The 18983-nt window shown below is 39.1% G+C and overlaps 1 protein-coding gene across 1 annotated transcript in view; it reads left to right on the top strand.

Annotated features, from left to right (window-relative positions):
• Window positions 1-18574, top strand: part of LOC134291726 (serine-rich adhesin for platelets-like) — a 34740-nt gene extending 16166 nt beyond the window's left edge. Inside the window, exons 4-5 of the mRNA XM_062859847.1 lie at window positions 6524-7648; window positions 17630-18574. Of these exons, the coding sequence (XP_062715831.1) occupies window positions 6524-7648; window positions 17630-18574 (2070 nt within the window). The remainder of the gene's footprint in view (window positions 1-6523; window positions 7649-17629) is intronic.
• The last annotated feature ends 409 nt before the right edge of the window (window positions 18575-18983 follow it).

The following is an 18983-nucleotide window of genomic DNA, read 5'->3' as shown; positions in this document are numbered from 1 at the left end:
GAAGACCAACATTACGGCTTCGTATGTTTATGCGGGGCAGTATGCACCCATGCTCGGGGTAAAATGCACTACAACAATGGGGCAGGATGCACTCAAACAAAGGGGCAAGACGCACCACAACATTGGGGCAAGATGCACTGTCGAGTTTATAATTTTTTCCCTTTTTAGAGAAAATGCATGTTTTCTAAGGTTTTAGGACGAATAATAGCTCAATTTCATTTGCGATTACTTACACAGTGCTCATAGATATGATTACAGCTTGTTTTCTATAGGTGCGTTTTGCCCCAACACATGGAGTGCATATTGCCCCAATCAAGAGTAAAAAATAAAACTGTTTAAAATATATAATTTATGTAAATTACTGTTTATGTTATTATTTCTACGCTTAGTATTACCCTCAATTAACTGAATAAATACAACAGCTTAAGATATTTGGTCGGTTTTCACCATCAAATCGTTCGACAAACGATAGGAAAAATTACATCAGAAACCTGCGTTTTGATTTAATTCATTTTTCTCACTAATTACGTAACGCAGATATGTAAAATTTTCCAGGTGCTCATTTATAAGGACGTTCTATTAGACTGGCAAGGTTTCAAAGCTCCAAAACCGATAATTCCTGAAAAATCAAGGGGGTGCGTTTTGCCTCGACAGTGCATATTACCCCAGATGCCCCTACCTTTCACTGGCTATCATCGGCTGTATTACATTTAACCCGAGCAGAAGGGCATACCTTACAAATACCATGCGAAGAGCAACATGTGCTCTAATACCTAAATTTTTTATTGCTGCGTTATTCTACGAAATGTTATGAGAACATCACAATAACAGTTGAAGGTATTTGAGCAGAGTTTGGTATTGATGTAGTATTTGTTGGCTCAGCGGTGAAAATAACCGAATAACAAGATTTGTTATTACATCATGAAGTCATCGTACAAATGAAACATATAATAACAAGAAATGTTTTTTGTTTGTTATTCAATAACTTTGGGATAACAAATACAGCACTTGAAATTTTAGGTATGTATTCATTATTGAAATAACAAGACTTGTTATTTTCTAGGTGTTATTTATACTAAATTTTAGTATTCGGTTTTGTTATTTTGCCTCTTATTACCACCAAATGAAGGGCATATCAAGGTATGGTAGTATTTAAGGTAAATACCTTGATATGTTATTTACTTGTTATTTTCTTCTGCTCGGGAAATTGCTTTTGTTATTATTACCCATTTTTGGGTGATCATTGGAGCAGGGGAACACCTTTGAAACAGAGGTGTTGGCAGTCAATTACAGGTTTGATTGCTGGTGATTGCTTTTTCGATGGTGGGCTTTCAATCTGTAGACTGTAAGAAAGTTTCTGGAAAAATCTGAATGTGATTATGGAGAAATCCCAGCTGTTCACTATCAGACATCTTTTGATCGATTCTCGGTAGCAGATGTGCAACGCCGATTGAACAACACTTACAACAGAAATTGCAATTGTGGGTAAGTACAAGGGAAGTCGAGGCAATTTGGCCATTGCTGTTATGTGAGCATGCCTTGTAAATAAACTTTACATGAGGAAACAACGTTTTCGATTGAGTAGGGCTTACAGAATGAGGTCCTATGCAACCACCAAGAGTAATACGTTGTTAAATTAAATCCCATTTTGCACATTAGTTACCTAAGAAAAATATTTACTAAATCCAGTTATGTAGGCAATTTGGCCCTAGCGCTAAAACAGATGTAAATGAGTACGCGTCAGAGTTTTGTAGAAAGATAAATAGGAGTTTATTAGAGATTTAATAGCGCATCGCAAGGGAGAAAAAACAATCAATTTATTTCTAGCATATGTTGTACAGTATGTAGCTGTTGATATGAATATGTTACCAAGTGAAAATTAAAGTAGTCACTGTTTTCATAAATTGATACAAGCGACAAGCATGTTTTCTATTGACGAATATCCGAAATCCTTCTGGAATGTATTACTTGACCTGTTTATCCTCAATAAACACGATACTGTCATATGCCGTCTTGAAGTCTATGAACAGTTGCTGCGTTGGGACCTGGTACAGGTCGGACTCGATTATCCGGAGTCAGGATTTAAAGCTTCTCAAACAGATATCTGACGAACGGATTAATGTACAAAGCTGAAATTTTTACTGGTTTGTTATCACAGTTAGCTTGACAAAATGTCAAAATTTTAGCTTCATACAACATTCCGTTCCCGAGATATATGCTTGCAAAACTTCAGAACCTAACTCCGGGTAATCGAGTCCGACCTGTATTCACGGCATTTCTGAAGAATGTACTGTACGTTGAAGAGCTGGCCCGTTATCGAGCGGCTGTCGATGAAGCCGACCTGGTTACTTCTCTTCTCACGAACTTATTTGTTTTATGTGACAGATGACGTTGGGATTCCCCAGGTGATCCCCAGGTATAACGATAAGGGAGACTGTGTTGGAAAAAGGTTCTACCTATTGTCATTTTCTCGGATGCGGCGAAATCGATTAATCGTAAGCCGTTTTTGTTCGTTGAACTTCTCCTGACCCAAACACAAAAATCGATTGAGGGTTTCAGCAACATTTTGCTGAATTTTGCCGAGCTGAAGGTTTCAGCAAAAAAAATGCTGAAATTCAGCAAAATTTGCTGATTTGTTCAGTAAAATCTGCTGATCACCAGTAACGTTTTGCTTAAATTCAGCAAACTTTGCTGAAAGTTCAGCATAAAATTTTGCTGGACTCTTCAGCTCGTCAAAATTCAGGAAAATATTGCTGAAAGCGTCTGGTATGCACCCTGAGCGTTTATGTATGTAGTAGCTTGGGCAGCGGTCGTACTCGCGATTGAGGTGCGCATAGAAAGCGTCTTTGTCATTATCAGCGCTTCTGGAGTGAGGACTGTGCACGCTGATTATGTAGACGTTGAAGAATCGGTTCTACATGCGCTTTCTTTCATCGATCGGTAATCAAGTGTCATTGTCGAACGTCATCATCTAGGTTTTTTTTATGTTTCGGGCTGCTTTTTTCATTCCAATGAACCACTCTTGCCGTTCATCACAATAACATTCAAATACATCTGTCATTTCGCGAAACCCACTTGCTTTTGTTGTTGGCTGAAACATTTTTTCTTTTGTTTTGCCTAGCGAGTATCACTGCGGCTTAATGCCTTGCGAGCGTACGACCGCCGCCGGACTCCAACAAGAGATAAGCGCGACAATACCAATGTTTATCAAGTTAAATTGTAATTTTTAGTTACCGTTGCCATAAACTATCTTCTAGTGCAATGGTGTTTCATGACTAGACCTTGAATTTTTTTTCTGGCCAACTAGCAGCGTTCGGCGCCAGTTGTGTTTTACGTCAGCTGGGTCTAGGAGCTAAGCCTAGCTAAGCTAAGCGACGCCCCAGGGAGACAGCCACCACACCTGGGGACCCTACATATCGAACCCATCAACACATGGGCCGGGACCTACGGTTTTACTTCCTATCCGAGGGAAGGCGTGATTAAACCCCGACTGACTGGGGTGAGAGGCAACGACGCTTACCACTACACCACCGACGCCGACGACCTTGAATATAACGAGAAATTTCTGAAAATCACTTCTCGGTGAACTTTTAGTATCACCTTAAATTAGAAAATTAGAGCAACCCCGCCGGTTTCGTATTCTAGAGTATCTCTACCGGCGTGCCAATAAGAGTTTCTCAGTCAAATATTGCTAATGATACAACTACTTCTTGCGGCCATGCTTGTGAGCACTGTGTCATACAAGTACGGTAGAAACGAGGCTGTTTATTTTGGATGTGCCAACAAGGTTCACATACACCTTGTCCTATTTTTACGTCCATGCTTGGCTGAGCGACAAAAAGTTCTACCGCTAAGACAATGAGCAAACTCAACAGTTTTATATTTTTTAAAACATCTTCGTGATTAGGAGAAGTGTACAAAAATATAAAAATGTGTATTTTGATCATTATTTTGTCGGTAGAATTTTTTTTCGCTAAGCCAATAGTGGACGTAAATCAAGGTTTAGGTGTATGATGAGAATGATACGATTCAAGAAAGTAATGTCTCAGTTTTGGGATGCCATTTTCTCTATCACGAATAGCCACAATGAAAAATGGTGAGCTCAGACAGGCTATCGCGGATAATGCAAAGAGAATTAAAGTGCTCTCCCGAACATTTACTGCATCTTCCCCGTTAAGTTCGAGACCTAACGTAGATAAAATCGTCCTGTTAGAGAACATCTAAAGGATCCCAAATCTCTTATCAGCTTCACACGCCAATAATGTGTTGATTGTACCACCGCCGAGGGAACGGTTTTGGCTTTCTCTCTTCAGATTCACCCGAGCGTTAAATGAGAAGCAGTGGATACCCTTGCAAGCAGTACATAATACTTGCAGTGCGATGATCCATGTGATTTCGCTAATAAAGAATATTCCATCCTTAAACTTTTTTTCTTTCAAACCCGGGATGGACGTTGAATATCGAGACATTGATTGAAATCCAGTAACATAGTCTCAAGGAAACTTGTTTCGAGAGATTAAGGGCGCGAATACAAAAAAACTTTTGAGTACCACCAGGAATCAATGTGTCCTTTTAACAGCTCGTCCAGTACCAGGATCCAGTCCTTCTGTGCTTTTCCTGTCACCAGTTTCTGACACTGGGACAAAAATGGGTATGATGGGTTCCTCTTAAAAATACCTCCATCAATTGCTCAAGATTCTTGCTCAAAATGTACAACAATACGCTTTCATCCTGTCGTATTCGAAATCTACTACTATTATTAACAAAAACAAAATTCTAATTTTACGTCGACCGTTCTTTGTAACACACGTCATATAACTGACGGGAAATTTTTATCGAACCTTTCGCTTCTTTTTCTTCCATTGAGTTCATTTCAGTATCTGTCATCAATACACACTCAACGTAAACTACGTGAAGGTGATTCGATTTTACTACTTACTGTTCGTCTCGTATTCACTACATTCGCCTTCTCCTCTACTCTTGTCACGATAGAATGAAAAAAAAACAGAAATCATCATCATCATCATCATCATCATCATCATCATCATCATCATCATCATCATCATCATCATCATCATCATCATCATCATCATCATCATCATCATCATCATCATCATCATCATCATCATCATCATCATCATCATCATCATCATCATCATCATCATCATCATCATCATCATCATCATCATCATCATCATCATCATCATCATCATCATCATCATCATCATCATCATCATCATCATCATCATCATCATCATCATCATCATCATCATCATCATCATCATCATCATCATCATCATCATCATCATCATCATCATCATCATCATCATCATCATCATCATCATCATCATCATCATCATCATCATCATCATCATCATCATCATCATCATCATCATCATCATCATCATCATCATCATCATCATCATCATCATCATCATCATCATCATCATCATCATCATCATCATCATCATCATCATCATCATCATCATCATCATCATCATCATCATCATCATCATCATCATCATCATCATCATCATCATCATCATCATCATCATCATCATCATCATCATCATCATCATCATCATCATCATCATCATCATCATCATCATCATCATCATCATCATCATCATCATCATCATCATCATCATCATCATCATCATCATCATCATCATCATCATCATCATCATCATCATCATCATCATCATCATCATCATCATCATCATCATCATCATCATCATCATCATCATCATCATCATCATCATCATCATCATCATCATCATCATCATCATCATCATCATCATCATCATCATCATCATCATCATCATCATCATCATCATCATCATCATCATCATCATCATCATCATCATCATCATCATCATCATCATCATCATCATCATCATCATCATCATCATCATCATCATCATCATCATCATCATCATCATCATCATCATCATCATCATCATCATCATCATCATCATCATCATCATCATCATCATCATCATCATCATCATCATCATCATCATCATCATCATCATCATCATCATCATCATCATCATCATCATCATCATCATCATCATCATCATCATCATCATCATCATCATCATCATCATCATCATCATCATCATCATCATCATCATCATCATCATCATCATCATCATCATCATCATCATCATCATCATCATCATCATCATCATCATCATCATCATCATCATCATCATCATCATCATCATCATCATCATCATCATCATCATCATCATCATCATCATCATCATCATCATCATCATCATCATCATCATCATCATCATCATCATCATCATCATCATCATCATCATCATCATCATCATCATCATCATCATCATCATCATCATCATCATCATCATCATCATCATCATCATCATCATCATCATCATCATCATCATCATCATCATCATCATCATCATCATCATCATCATCATCATCATCATCATCATCATCATCATCATCATCATCATCATCATCATCATCATCATCATCATCATCATCATCATCATCATCATCATCATCATCATCATCATCATCATCATCATCATCATCATCATCATCATCATCATCATCATCATCATCATCATCATCATCATCATCATCATCATCATCATCATCATCATCATCATCATCATCATCATCATCATCATCATCATCATCATCATCATCATCATCATCATCATCATCATCATCATCATCATCATCATCATCATCATCATCATCATCATCATCATCATCATCATCATCATCATCATCATCATCATCATCATCATCATCATCATCATCATCATCATCATCATCATCATCATCATCATCATCATCATCATCATCATCATCATCATCATCATCATCATCATCATCATCATCATCATCATCATCATCATCATCATCATCATCATCATCATCATCATCATCATCATCATCATCATCATCATCATCATCATCATCATCATCATCATCATCATCATCATCATCATCATCATCATCATCATCATCATCATCATCATCATCATCATCATCATCATCATCATCATCATCATCATCATCATCATCATCATCATCATCATCATCATCATCATCATCATCATCATCATCATCATCATCATCATCATCATCATCATCATCATCATCATCATCATCATCATCATCATCATCATCATCATCATCATCATCATCATCATCATCATCATCATCATCATCATCATCATCATCATCATCATCATCATCATCATCATCATCATCATCATCATCATCATCATCATCATCATCATCATCATCATCATCATCATCATCATCATCATCATCATCATCATCATCATCATCATCATCATCATCATCATCATCATCATCATCATCATCATCATCATCATCATCATCATCATCATCATCATCATCATCATCATCATCATCATCATCATCATCATCATCATCATCATCATCATCATCATCATCATCATCATCATCATCATCATCATCATCATCATCATCATCATCATCATCATCATCATCATCATCATCATCATCATCATCATCATCATCATCATCATCATCATCATCATCATCATCATCATCATCATCATCATCATCATCATCATCATCATCATCATCATCATCATCATCATCATCATCATCATCATCATCATCATCATCATCATCATCATCATCATCATCATCATCATCATCATCATCATCATCATCATCATCATCATCATCATCATCATCATCATCATCATCATCATCATCATCATCATCATCATCATCATCATCATCATCATCATCATCATCATCATCATCATCATCATCATCATCATCATCATCATCATCATCATCATCATCATCATCATCATCATCATCATCATCATCATCATCATCATCATCATCATCATCATCATCATCATCATCATCATCATCATCATCATCATCATCATCATCATCATCATCATCATCATCATCATCATCATCATCATCATCATCATCATCATCATCATCATCATCATCATCATCATCATCATCATCATCATCATCATCATCATCATCATCATCATCATCATCATCATCATCATCATCATCATCATCATCATCATCATCATCATCATCATCATCATCATCATCATCATCATCATCATCATCATCATCATCATCATCATCATCATCATCATCATCATCATCATCATCATCATCATCATCATCATCATCATCATCATCATCATCATCATCATCATCATCATCATCATCATCATCATCATCATCATCATCATCATCATCATCATCATCATCATCATCATCATCATCATCATCATCATCATCATCATCATCATCATCATCATCATCATCATCATCATCATCATCATCATCATCATCATCATCATCATCATCATCATCATCATCATCATCATCATCATCATCATCATCATCATCATCATCATCATCATCATCATCATCATCATCATCATCATCATCATCATCATCATCATCATCATCATCATCATCATCATCATCATCATCATCATCATCATCATCATCATCATCATCATCATCATCATCATCATCATCATCATCATCATCATCATCATCATCATCATCATCATCATCATCATCATCATCATCATCATCATCATCATCATCATCATCATCATCATCATCATCATCATCATCATCATCATCATCATCATCATCATCATCATCATCATCATCATCATCATCATCATCATCATCATCATCATCATCATCATCATCATCATCATCATCATCATCATCATCATCATCATCATCATCATCATCATCATCATCATCATCATCATCATCATCATCATCATCATCATCATCATCATCATCATCATCATCATCATCATCATCATCATCATCATCATCATCATCATCATCATCATCATCATCATCATCATCATCATCATCATCATCATCATCATCATCATCATCATCATCATCATCATCATCATCATCATCATCATCATCATCATCATCATCATCATCATCATCATCATCATCATCATCATCATCATCATCATCATCATCATCATCATCATCATCATCATCATCATCATCATCATCATCATCATCATCATCATCATCATCATCATCACCTTGCTTTCCCATCCGGCACTTCCATATTTGCTATTTTTGCTAGGGAAACTAACACTCTCCCCCAGCAGATCCGATGGGAAACTTCACTCGATCACATTTCACTACCGATTGCGCCATGTCGTATTCGAAATCTACTTCTATTATTAACAAAAACAAAATTCTAATTTTACGTCGACCGTTCTTTGTAACACACGTCATATAACTGACGGGAAATTTTTATCGAACCGTTCGCTTCTTTTTCTTCCATTGAGTTCATTTCAGTATCTGTCATCAATACACACTCAACGTAAACTACGTGAACGTGATTCGATTTTACTACTTACTATTCGTCTCGTATTCACTACACATCCTAAATACACCGACTCCGAAAATCATTCAACCATCTTCACTAGAACGCACGAACGATCGACTGTCTTATGAAAGCTTCCGACAATAGGGTTTTGACCGTGTTCGTCCACTTCTTCCATCTGAATCAGACACCTTATTGCGTGAACTTGTTGTTCACAGTGATTTTTGTGAAGAGTTTCTGCCGGAAAGTTGATTTTGAACGAATTTGCTGAACCTAGTCCAGCACCAATTCTAGGCACCAGCGCCGAACTTCCAGCAAAATCAAATGGGAAATCACTTCGGCACCCATCTTTGTGCTGCCGAAGTGCACTCGTCTGCATGTAATAATTGTTTTGAGCACTTGAGCGGCTTCAGAGTGAACGTGAATCTCATTGACTGTGGATCTCGTTGCGCAAAAGTTGCGGGGGCTGAATGCCTAAGGAAATGCGTTTGGAAAATATGCGACAAGTGATATTTTGATTTGTTTTGCTGCGAGGTGCCGGGAATTGACGCGGGAACCCAAGTAGTTCGAAACTCTACTATTGTGTCATCGACTCTTCGTTCTCTGTATCAGCATCCACTTCCACCTAAAATTCCTTACTACCGTACTGCAAAGATTCGGTGTCAATTATTACTGCTTCACGATCCAATCGTCAGAGCACATATTTCCTTCAACATCAGTAGCAGCTGCACCTATTCGCACAAACCACGGACTTATGGAAGCTTCCGACCCGTGGACCCGTCCAACATAAGTAGTCGAACATTGTCGCCATCATCACAGGAACTCGCCCAAGCAACCAAAAGTTCCACTTCCCCACGACGAAATGCACTTACAAGTTCCGCGAAGTTCAGATAAAGTTCCAAATGGAAATTTATGGCTGCTTAGGAGACTAACGATGAGCCTTGCTGGAGCTACGGTCACAAGTTCCGGCAAGGCTCATTATTGTTAGCCTCTTAAGCAGCCAGAAAGTTCAATTCAGAACTTCATCTGAACTTCACGGAACTTTAAAGCTGCTTAAGATGCTACTCGGAACATTGTCGGAACTTTCAAGTTCATAGAAGTTCAGTTCAGTAGCATTGTGTTTCAATGAAGATTGAATTTATTTCTACATACAGAAAACAACTGTTTAAGCATACACGAATAAAAGACAAGTATGAATTTATCTAATCAATGAATACTAGGCTTGAACAAAAAAAAAATTTCCGCCCATCGGATTCGAACCGGTAGTCGCTGCGTGAGAAGCCTACGCTCTGCCACAGTACTACAGGTAAAGTCTGACTTGAATCGATTTTCTGTCGGCAGCTAGTTTTGAACATTTGTACGGTAGTGAAGTCAGCTTAACTTTGTCAAGTGTCTTCAACAGCGCAGCGGTAAGGCGGCAGGCCATCACGCAGAAGGATCCAGTTCAAATCTACATAGCAGCGACATGTGTGAAAATATAATTATCAGAAGCAATTTCAGGACATGAATCACAAACTCACCAACAGGGTTGTGATTCTGAAAAACACATATTTGTTTCTGCAAGAAGTTTGTCAAAGTTCTGTCAGAAGCTGCTTAGAAGGCTATCCAGCGTGGCTAATGAGCAACCTCGAACAAGCTGCTTAGCTATAAAGTACCCTTTTATCTGAACTTTTGGTTACTTAAGCGGTCTCTCTTCTTCATACTCACCTCAGTTCTGCGGTCGTCAGCATGATAAATGACTCTCCGCCGTTGCCAGTTTCATCGACTGCAAGTCCGACAAAGGAATGAATAGCATCGTGGATGACTACTCTCTGTCGGCTTCCGGTGCTTGCTATTACTAAATCGTGTTGACAGAAAGTTGGCTTGACTCACGAACTCTTCCCTCACGGGTTTCCGAAACTGAATATGAAGTGTAATGCTGTGAGCGTGGTCCGAGAAATAGTCTGAAGCCCATCGGTAGTTGGTTCCCAAGTAACATTTTATGTTTTGTTCAGCTCTACAAGAGATCTTCATTACCAATTTTATAAAACTTGCAATAAAACTGATTTATACATCAAAACCTCTTGATAACCTCTTAAGGAGGATCTTCCGGCTAAGTGGACCACTCTCGGAGAGGTTTTGCAAACCGCATTAAAAGTAGCAATAAAACCGTTTTAAAACCTAGTAGAGAAATTCCCCATTCGCGATTGTTGTTGTTTTTTTTTTAACAAAAACTATGACAGCTCAAGATGCAGAGAAGCATTTTCGATGACACGCAAAGTTCAGGACGATACATCATTCGTAAGAAGAAGCGGTCATTTCAAAGTAATATTTTAGTTGTTATTGTGTTGGTTGGCTTATGCGCATTCAAATTTTACCGTGAATATTGGGGTTGCAGAATCATAAAATTAATGCGCTTCAAAAATAGTGAATATTATCATCTTGGAATAAAATGAATCAATTTGTTTATTTAGTGAAACTGTCTCGAATCCCAAGAAAACTCAGCAGAAAGAGCTTATTTATGTAAGCATGTTATGGAAATGGTGGCAAACTATCAATTCATTGCTAATTTGAGCAAAATTAACTATATTCCATTCACGTTAGCTAATTCTTTAATATGGCGACAACCATAATCAGCGAAAAAAAACGAAAGCAAGTTTACTTTTATGATGACCGCAATAAACCAAGAAATGTCGTAGTTCTGCTTTTCCACGTAGTTCTGCTTTTCCACCAACAGATGTCGTTACTAATCGAACTGATCGCCATCTGTTGAGAGTTTTAACAGTTTTATTGTGGTAATAAGAAGGTTTACAAATCAGAAAGTTTTGTTTACTCTTAAAATCTGTCTTTATGGATATCTTCAAGTAACATTTTATCAATGGTTTTCACAAAAGCAGTCATAAAACTGCGAGTTTTAATTATTTCTGTAATAAAACCCTAATAAAAATCAAACAAAACCAATCAGCAATGAAATTGTTACTTGGGTTGTGTTCTAGTCGCAGTGAGAATGAAACTGAAGGCAAGTATCATAGATAGCGATCGTTGAGGTAGCGTTCACCAATTATGGGTGTGTATTCAGTTTATAATCCCTAAGGTATGGTATCAGAAGGCCGGCTCCAGAGGCACGTTATCCTCCATTTGGGACATTTGTGCCATTCACCCTCCCCATATAGCGTTACGTAATTTGTGTACGATGTCTCAAGTAGTTCCTGGAAGAATCCTGGAAAGAGCTCTTAAAGGAACTCTGCAGGAATCCTAGATGGAATCTTTGGGAATTTCAGAAGAAATTCCTGGCAGAACCCCTGGATGTATGTTATCAAGAACTCCCTGGAAATACCTGCAAGAATCCTGGGTGAAATTCTTGTGTAATCCGGGAAGGACCTCCTAGATCAGTGACACTGTGCCACCATGAAATCAAGAAGAATCCCTCAAACGAACGTGGTTTTACAGTACCCTATGGTTGGTTGTCCTTGTGTAGATGCTGACGGTGCTACTGAGACATTACTCACTCAAGTACTACTTTTTCCGGGTGGGTCAATGTATGGCAGAATCAAATAATACCCGCATACCCAACTCCGGTTAGCTAAAACATCATCCACTCTAACGCACTGATAATGCAACCATAACACAATTCTGTCAATATTGTTAGATAGACAACAGACCTAACATTCGTTGTGATCCGCCTCTGGCATCATAGAGGCGTTTGAAATAAATTGTTCAAGCTATGTACCCCCTAAACCATCGAATTTTAACCCTCTAATGGATACCTGGGGTCCATTGGACCCCAGAGCCACTTTGAAGTGGTGGCAAAAAAGTTTGGATTGACACATCGGTCCCGTTTTCACAGTACCTTCAAACTACACCGCGATGAGTTATTTGTGCAAAAATAACAAATATTTCATGGCGTACTATAGATTATTTTTTATGTCAAAGTTGAACCGGGCGATTTTGGTCCCCTGGGGTCCATTGGACCCCACGACACGAATGATTGTATCTTGTGATCGTCACTTCCTAGAATAATGCTGTCTTCGACAAAATTGTTCAATAGATCAAGGGCAATCTTGTGACGAACAAATTGAATTGGAATTAGCCCAGTAGGTGGCGCTATTGTTTATTCAAATTATGGATTGAAAGTTAAATTTAGCTTGAATATCTTGAGATTCGGAATGTATAGAAAGTTTGTGTCTTCGGCAAAAGTGTTATTTGGTAATGAAAATTATTTTAATTTTTTTCTACAAAATAGCGCTAATTAGTTCGTATATGCCCAGCATCCTAGATTACCGAGTGGCAAGCTTCCTCAAATAAGTACGCATCTTTTGAAGTGAATATCTTGAGAATAACACAATATAATTACATTCTGTTCACAATATCAATACTTCCAATTTGGTGGATAATTTACTTCAGAATTGACTCACCCGGATACCTCCAGGAACTCCTCCCAAAATTTCTGAAGGAACTCCTACCATGATTCTTCCGGAAATTAATACAGGGATTCTTTCAGTAATTCCTCCAGAGGTTCCTCTACGATTTCATCTGGGAAATCCACTTAAAAGCCCTCCGGAAATGACTCACAAAACTACTTCAGGAATTCCACCAGGGATTCAACTAGGAATTCGTAAAAGGATTCTTCCACAAATGCTTTCCGAGATTCCTCCACGAATTCCTCCCAGAATTTCTTCAGGAATTTGTCTCCGAATTGCTCCCTGGTTTTCTCTAGAATTTCCTACCGGGTTTCCTGCATGAGTTTTTCTAGGAAATCCACTTGAAATTCCTCCTGGGGTTTCTTAAGGAATTCCTCCGGGGGAATTCCTCCTGGGATTTCTCCAGGAATTCTTACCGGTATTTCTCAACGAATTTCTCCCGGGATTCCTCCAAGAATTCTTCCTGGCATTCCTCCAGGAATTCCTCTCGGGATTCTTTCAGGAATTTCTCCCTGGATTCTCCAGAAGTTTCTCCCGGGATTCCTCTAGGAGTTGCTCTCGAGATTCCTCTAGGAATTTCTTCCACGATTCCTCCAGGAACTCCTCACGGGATTCCTCCAGGAATTTCCCTCCAGGAGTTCCTCCCGGTTACGGGAAGGAAAACGTTGAAATTTACATTCCATTTTATTCGATTTTTCATGAAAATATATTTTGTATCACAGAGATTAGACATCCAAGCCTATAGAAAATTGTCTCGAAAGCTGTGCAAGGATTCAATTTTTTAGCGTTGACAACACTAGCGTCGCCTATGCGGCAAGTTTCTACAATTAGTGGTGAGTACGCATATCTACATAAGTTTTATATTCACCACCGACAACAGCGTGGGAACATTGGGATAGCAGCGCCACCACTTGCCACTTGTGTTGCCATTTCAAATGAACGTTTAATTCCTTACACAGTTTTGAAACTGAGCTTGGATGTCTGATCTCTGTGCTTGTATGGAACGTTCTATGCAAGCCTCATAATTAAGTCATCCTGTATTTTCAGAAAGCAATGGAAAATTGTGTAGATAATGATCAACGTATAATTGTATACATCCCATAATCTGTAATATAGACACTGTAGATTCCATATGCTTTCCAAGGTGCAGACAACTGTAAGGGGCCGTCCATAGATGAAGTGGCATTTTAGGGTGGTGGGGAGAGTCTCTGATTATGCTACGAGCCATGTATTAGGTATGGGAAAATAGGGGGACAAGGGGGGTGTAAAAAATCGTCAAAAAAAAATGCTACGCCATTTATGGATCGCCCCTCACCAAGCGATCTGTCAATTCGTTTAGCCAAACGAGATTTTCGGAACGATAACGACTGTGGGTTGTGTGACGTCATTTTCTATTAGTACACACTAAATTCACTATTATTTTGTGCGGCTCTGTGGTCATGTGGCTAGGGTCACCAAGCTCTTAGTCGCATCGTTCTGAGGAGCGCGGGTTCGATTCCCGCCGCAGCTGTCAGGAAAAGTTTTCGGCTGTGCCACTGGGCGTTGCATGCTAGTCCGTTGTCTAGTGTCGTGCTTCCTTCAAAGAGCGAAAAGCTCACTGGAAGCATTGAACGTGTCCGTTTTTTTTTATTAAACACTCTAAAATTGCGTAATTCAACTATTTCTCCCCAAGTCTGTAGATTCTATAGTGTCTTTATTCGGTAGGTCCATGTCCTGCCAAATAACAGCTGTAGACACCATCTCTATAAATAATAAGCATCCCGCACGAGCGTCTCCCAATAGGAGAGTTCGTATCAAATGGCTCATCAACTGAACATTTTTGACCTACCCAACAACTAAGACACCATTTTTATAAGAAATCAGGATCCTGAGATATTATGAGATAAAAAATTTGCATGTTATCTAGCACTGCCTAGTGGTGGAATATCGAATCAAACGGTCCATAATCCAGGGTATGTGTGCCATCAGTAATCTCATGCTCCCATTTTCATCTTATTCGAAAACAAGGAATTACGGCACCGATTGACTCCGTTCTTTTTATTTTCATGGGTGCTCACTTCTAACAAAAAATACAAAAATAAGAAACAAAACAAACAGCGCTTCAATCCTTTGTTTTTTGTGGGATGAAAATGGGAGCCACATGCTTAATAAGGGAACCAATACCCTATAAGTTCTTGACCAACCAAACAACTTTGCCGAAGACATCAACTATATAAGTAATCAGGATCCTGAGATATATGAGATTTAAATTTTAATAGTGTTACGTCTGTTTGTCTCTGATTCCTCTTGGGTTTATTCAAATATTACGAAACGCAAAATTTGACAACTTAAGGGCTCCTCCCTTCTCCGTGTAACAACTTTTGTATGGAAAATTTTGAATGAAACGTAACACAGCGCTAAACCACCTCCCACTCCTTTGCGTTACGTAATATTTGAATGACCCCTTTTGACCCGCTGGACATAAATGTCTACTCGTCTACAGCAGTGCGATTTACCCTATTGTTTCGGTACGTCTTGTCCTTGTCCGCTTGTTTAGGTACGTTATATCCTGTAGATTGGGGGCATTTTTCAATGCTCACTAGCATCACCTAGCGGAAACTTCTCGAACTAAATTGTTCATCACTAGATAGGCCTTGACTTTCCTAACATCTTTGCTGAAAACATCACCCTTTCAAAAAGTAAGGATCACGAGATACGCGAGAATATATATTGGGGTCCAATGGACCCCAGGGTCCCAAAACGGACCTTAATTTAAGGTATCCTCTTGAGGGTTAAGTTCGACCGTCAAATATACAACAGTAACGACTTTCTTCGACAAATTCTTCGGTATATCAATCCGTGTGGTCAATTGATGATTTTTCAATCAACACAACATAGGGGAGACTGGGGAGACTTGATCCCTTTTTCTTAATTTTACTGTAACTTTAAGGAAAACCCAAAAATGTTTGGTGCCGTTAACTAAACGTATCTTTTGGCCTTAACTCTTCAAAAAAAAAACACAACACCCAAATTCTCGTGACACTTAGGCCAGAGAGAACTTAGAGATCTTTAGCCTCTCTTTGGTGTCCGTCCAATTTATGTTCCATTCCCATCCCTCAACTGTCTCAAGGACGAGGCAAAGGCAGTTCTTGATCGAACGAGGATAGAGCCAATCTTGTCTGAGAGTCAAAGGTTAGTCCAAAATCTTTGTACATTAGTACGGACGGGAAGAAGGCAACCCTCACAACAGCGGTCTAAGACTGTACCACCTTCGAATTTGTGCGACTTGCTTAATGCTAATGCTAATGCAAATTCCTTAAAATCGCAAAGGAAACTCTCGCCTTCTTGATCCGTGCGCCTACGTCGATCTTGGTGCCTCCATTTGACTACCAAGATATTGGAAGCTTTCAACATTCTCCACTGATTGCCCAGATACCGTGAAGCTCGAAGGGTTGACCGTGTTTACATCCAACGATTTGGTCTTGTTGACGTTGATTGTAAGACCTGCCGCCGAGGAGCGATTAGCAAGATCATCGAGCTGGCTGCCAGTGTTGCGAATACTCACTAGCGAAAAGTTATACTCACTTGCTTCTATCTCAGTCCAGAAGCATGCTATCAAAAAATGATGTTTGAAGGACTTTTAGATTGTTGTTTCAGTTTGCGATCAGTCTCCGTATCGATTGGACGTATTTTCAATTGCGAGAAGCTTTTCTGTTAGTGTGGTGTGATGGCTCTCAATTCACGAGAGAGCACATTTAAAATCGATCTGACAAACTTTACGCGCCGGCCAAGTTATGAACAAATCCACGGATTTGTTAATTTGATACTTGGCTTACAGCCTAATCAGGTGAAACGTCTGCAGATCAATCATGCATCGAAATGCGTGCATGTCAAATGTGCAGACCAAGCAATCGCAGAAAAAATTGTGAAAGAACACGACGAGCAACACGAGCTTGAAGTGCAAGGCAGTAAGCATCGGATACGGTTGGCGATTGACAGCGGTCGCACCGAGGTCAAAGTTCACGACCTCTCCGAGAGTGTGAGCGATGAAGATATAGCGGTATTCCTACGTCATTTCGGCGACGTGCACAATGTGAAGGAATTGAGTTGGGGTCCTTCGTTCCCTTATCAACATGTGTCTTCTGGGGTACGCGTAGTAACTATGACACTACGTAACCACATCCGATCGTTTGTTACGATACAAGGTCAGGAAACTCTGGTTACTTACCGAAACCAACCAGCATCATGTAAACATTGCACCCAACCACTACATCCCGGTAGTACATGTGTACAATACAAAAAGTCAATCCAAGTAAAACCCAACAACCAGTCGACATCCAACGAAACCGCGGGCAATGATAGCCCGATCCTCAATCAAGTGACCAAATTGAACGAGCCGAACAGCTGTTCAAGCTACTCCAGTGTAGTGGACGAGAAAGAGAGGAACAAGCCATCGATCGACGACGTCGCAACTACCGGCGGTGGAAAGAAGAGGAGGAAACAAAAAGAGCAGCAACAATCCACACAGCAGCCCTCGTGTGTGCAAATAATCGAACCAACAACGGAGTCGCCGCCGAGAAAGAAGCAAGATGGGAACGTTAAATTTTTTCGTAAAGTCAAACAATCGCAGGGAGAGCGCACGGCAGATTCTGAAATGAGTACCGAATGGAAAGATGATGAGTCCGAGCCCGAGCCCGACCGCAATGATATGGATGCATGGCTTGCCTGGGTACAAAGAGGCATCGAAAAAGGAAGGCGTAGACGAGAGTCGAATAGTAAATAGTGTGTAAATTGTAATTGTGTAAATTATCTGTATGTATTGAATTCGTATTCCGACCCGAATGACCAAAATTGGTTAAAGGGTCGTTAATAAAACAAACAAACAAACAAACAGATTGTTGTTTAATCTAAAAGTTTGCCGAATAAAGTAAAGGTCGCAAACGCATACCAAAGTTGTCAGAGAACTGTGAGCACAAGGTGAGTATAAATTACACGAATTTTACTCACCTCGTACTCACAGCTCTCTCACAACTTTGGTATGCGTTTGCGACCTTTACTTTATTCGGCAAACTTTTAGATTAAACAACAATCTAAAAGTCCTTCAAACATCATTTTTTGATAGCATGTTTCTGGACTGAGATAGACGCAAGTGAGTATCACTCTTGCAAGTGAGTATTCGCAACACTGGCTGG

The sequence above is a fragment of the Aedes albopictus genome, chromosome 1, assembly GCF_035046485.1.
Source record: "Aedes albopictus strain Foshan chromosome 1, AalbF5, whole genome shotgun sequence".
Lineage (NCBI taxonomy): Eukaryota > Metazoa > Arthropoda > Insecta > Diptera > Culicidae > Aedes > Aedes albopictus.
This window is presented reverse-complemented; position numbering and strand designations above follow the sequence as displayed.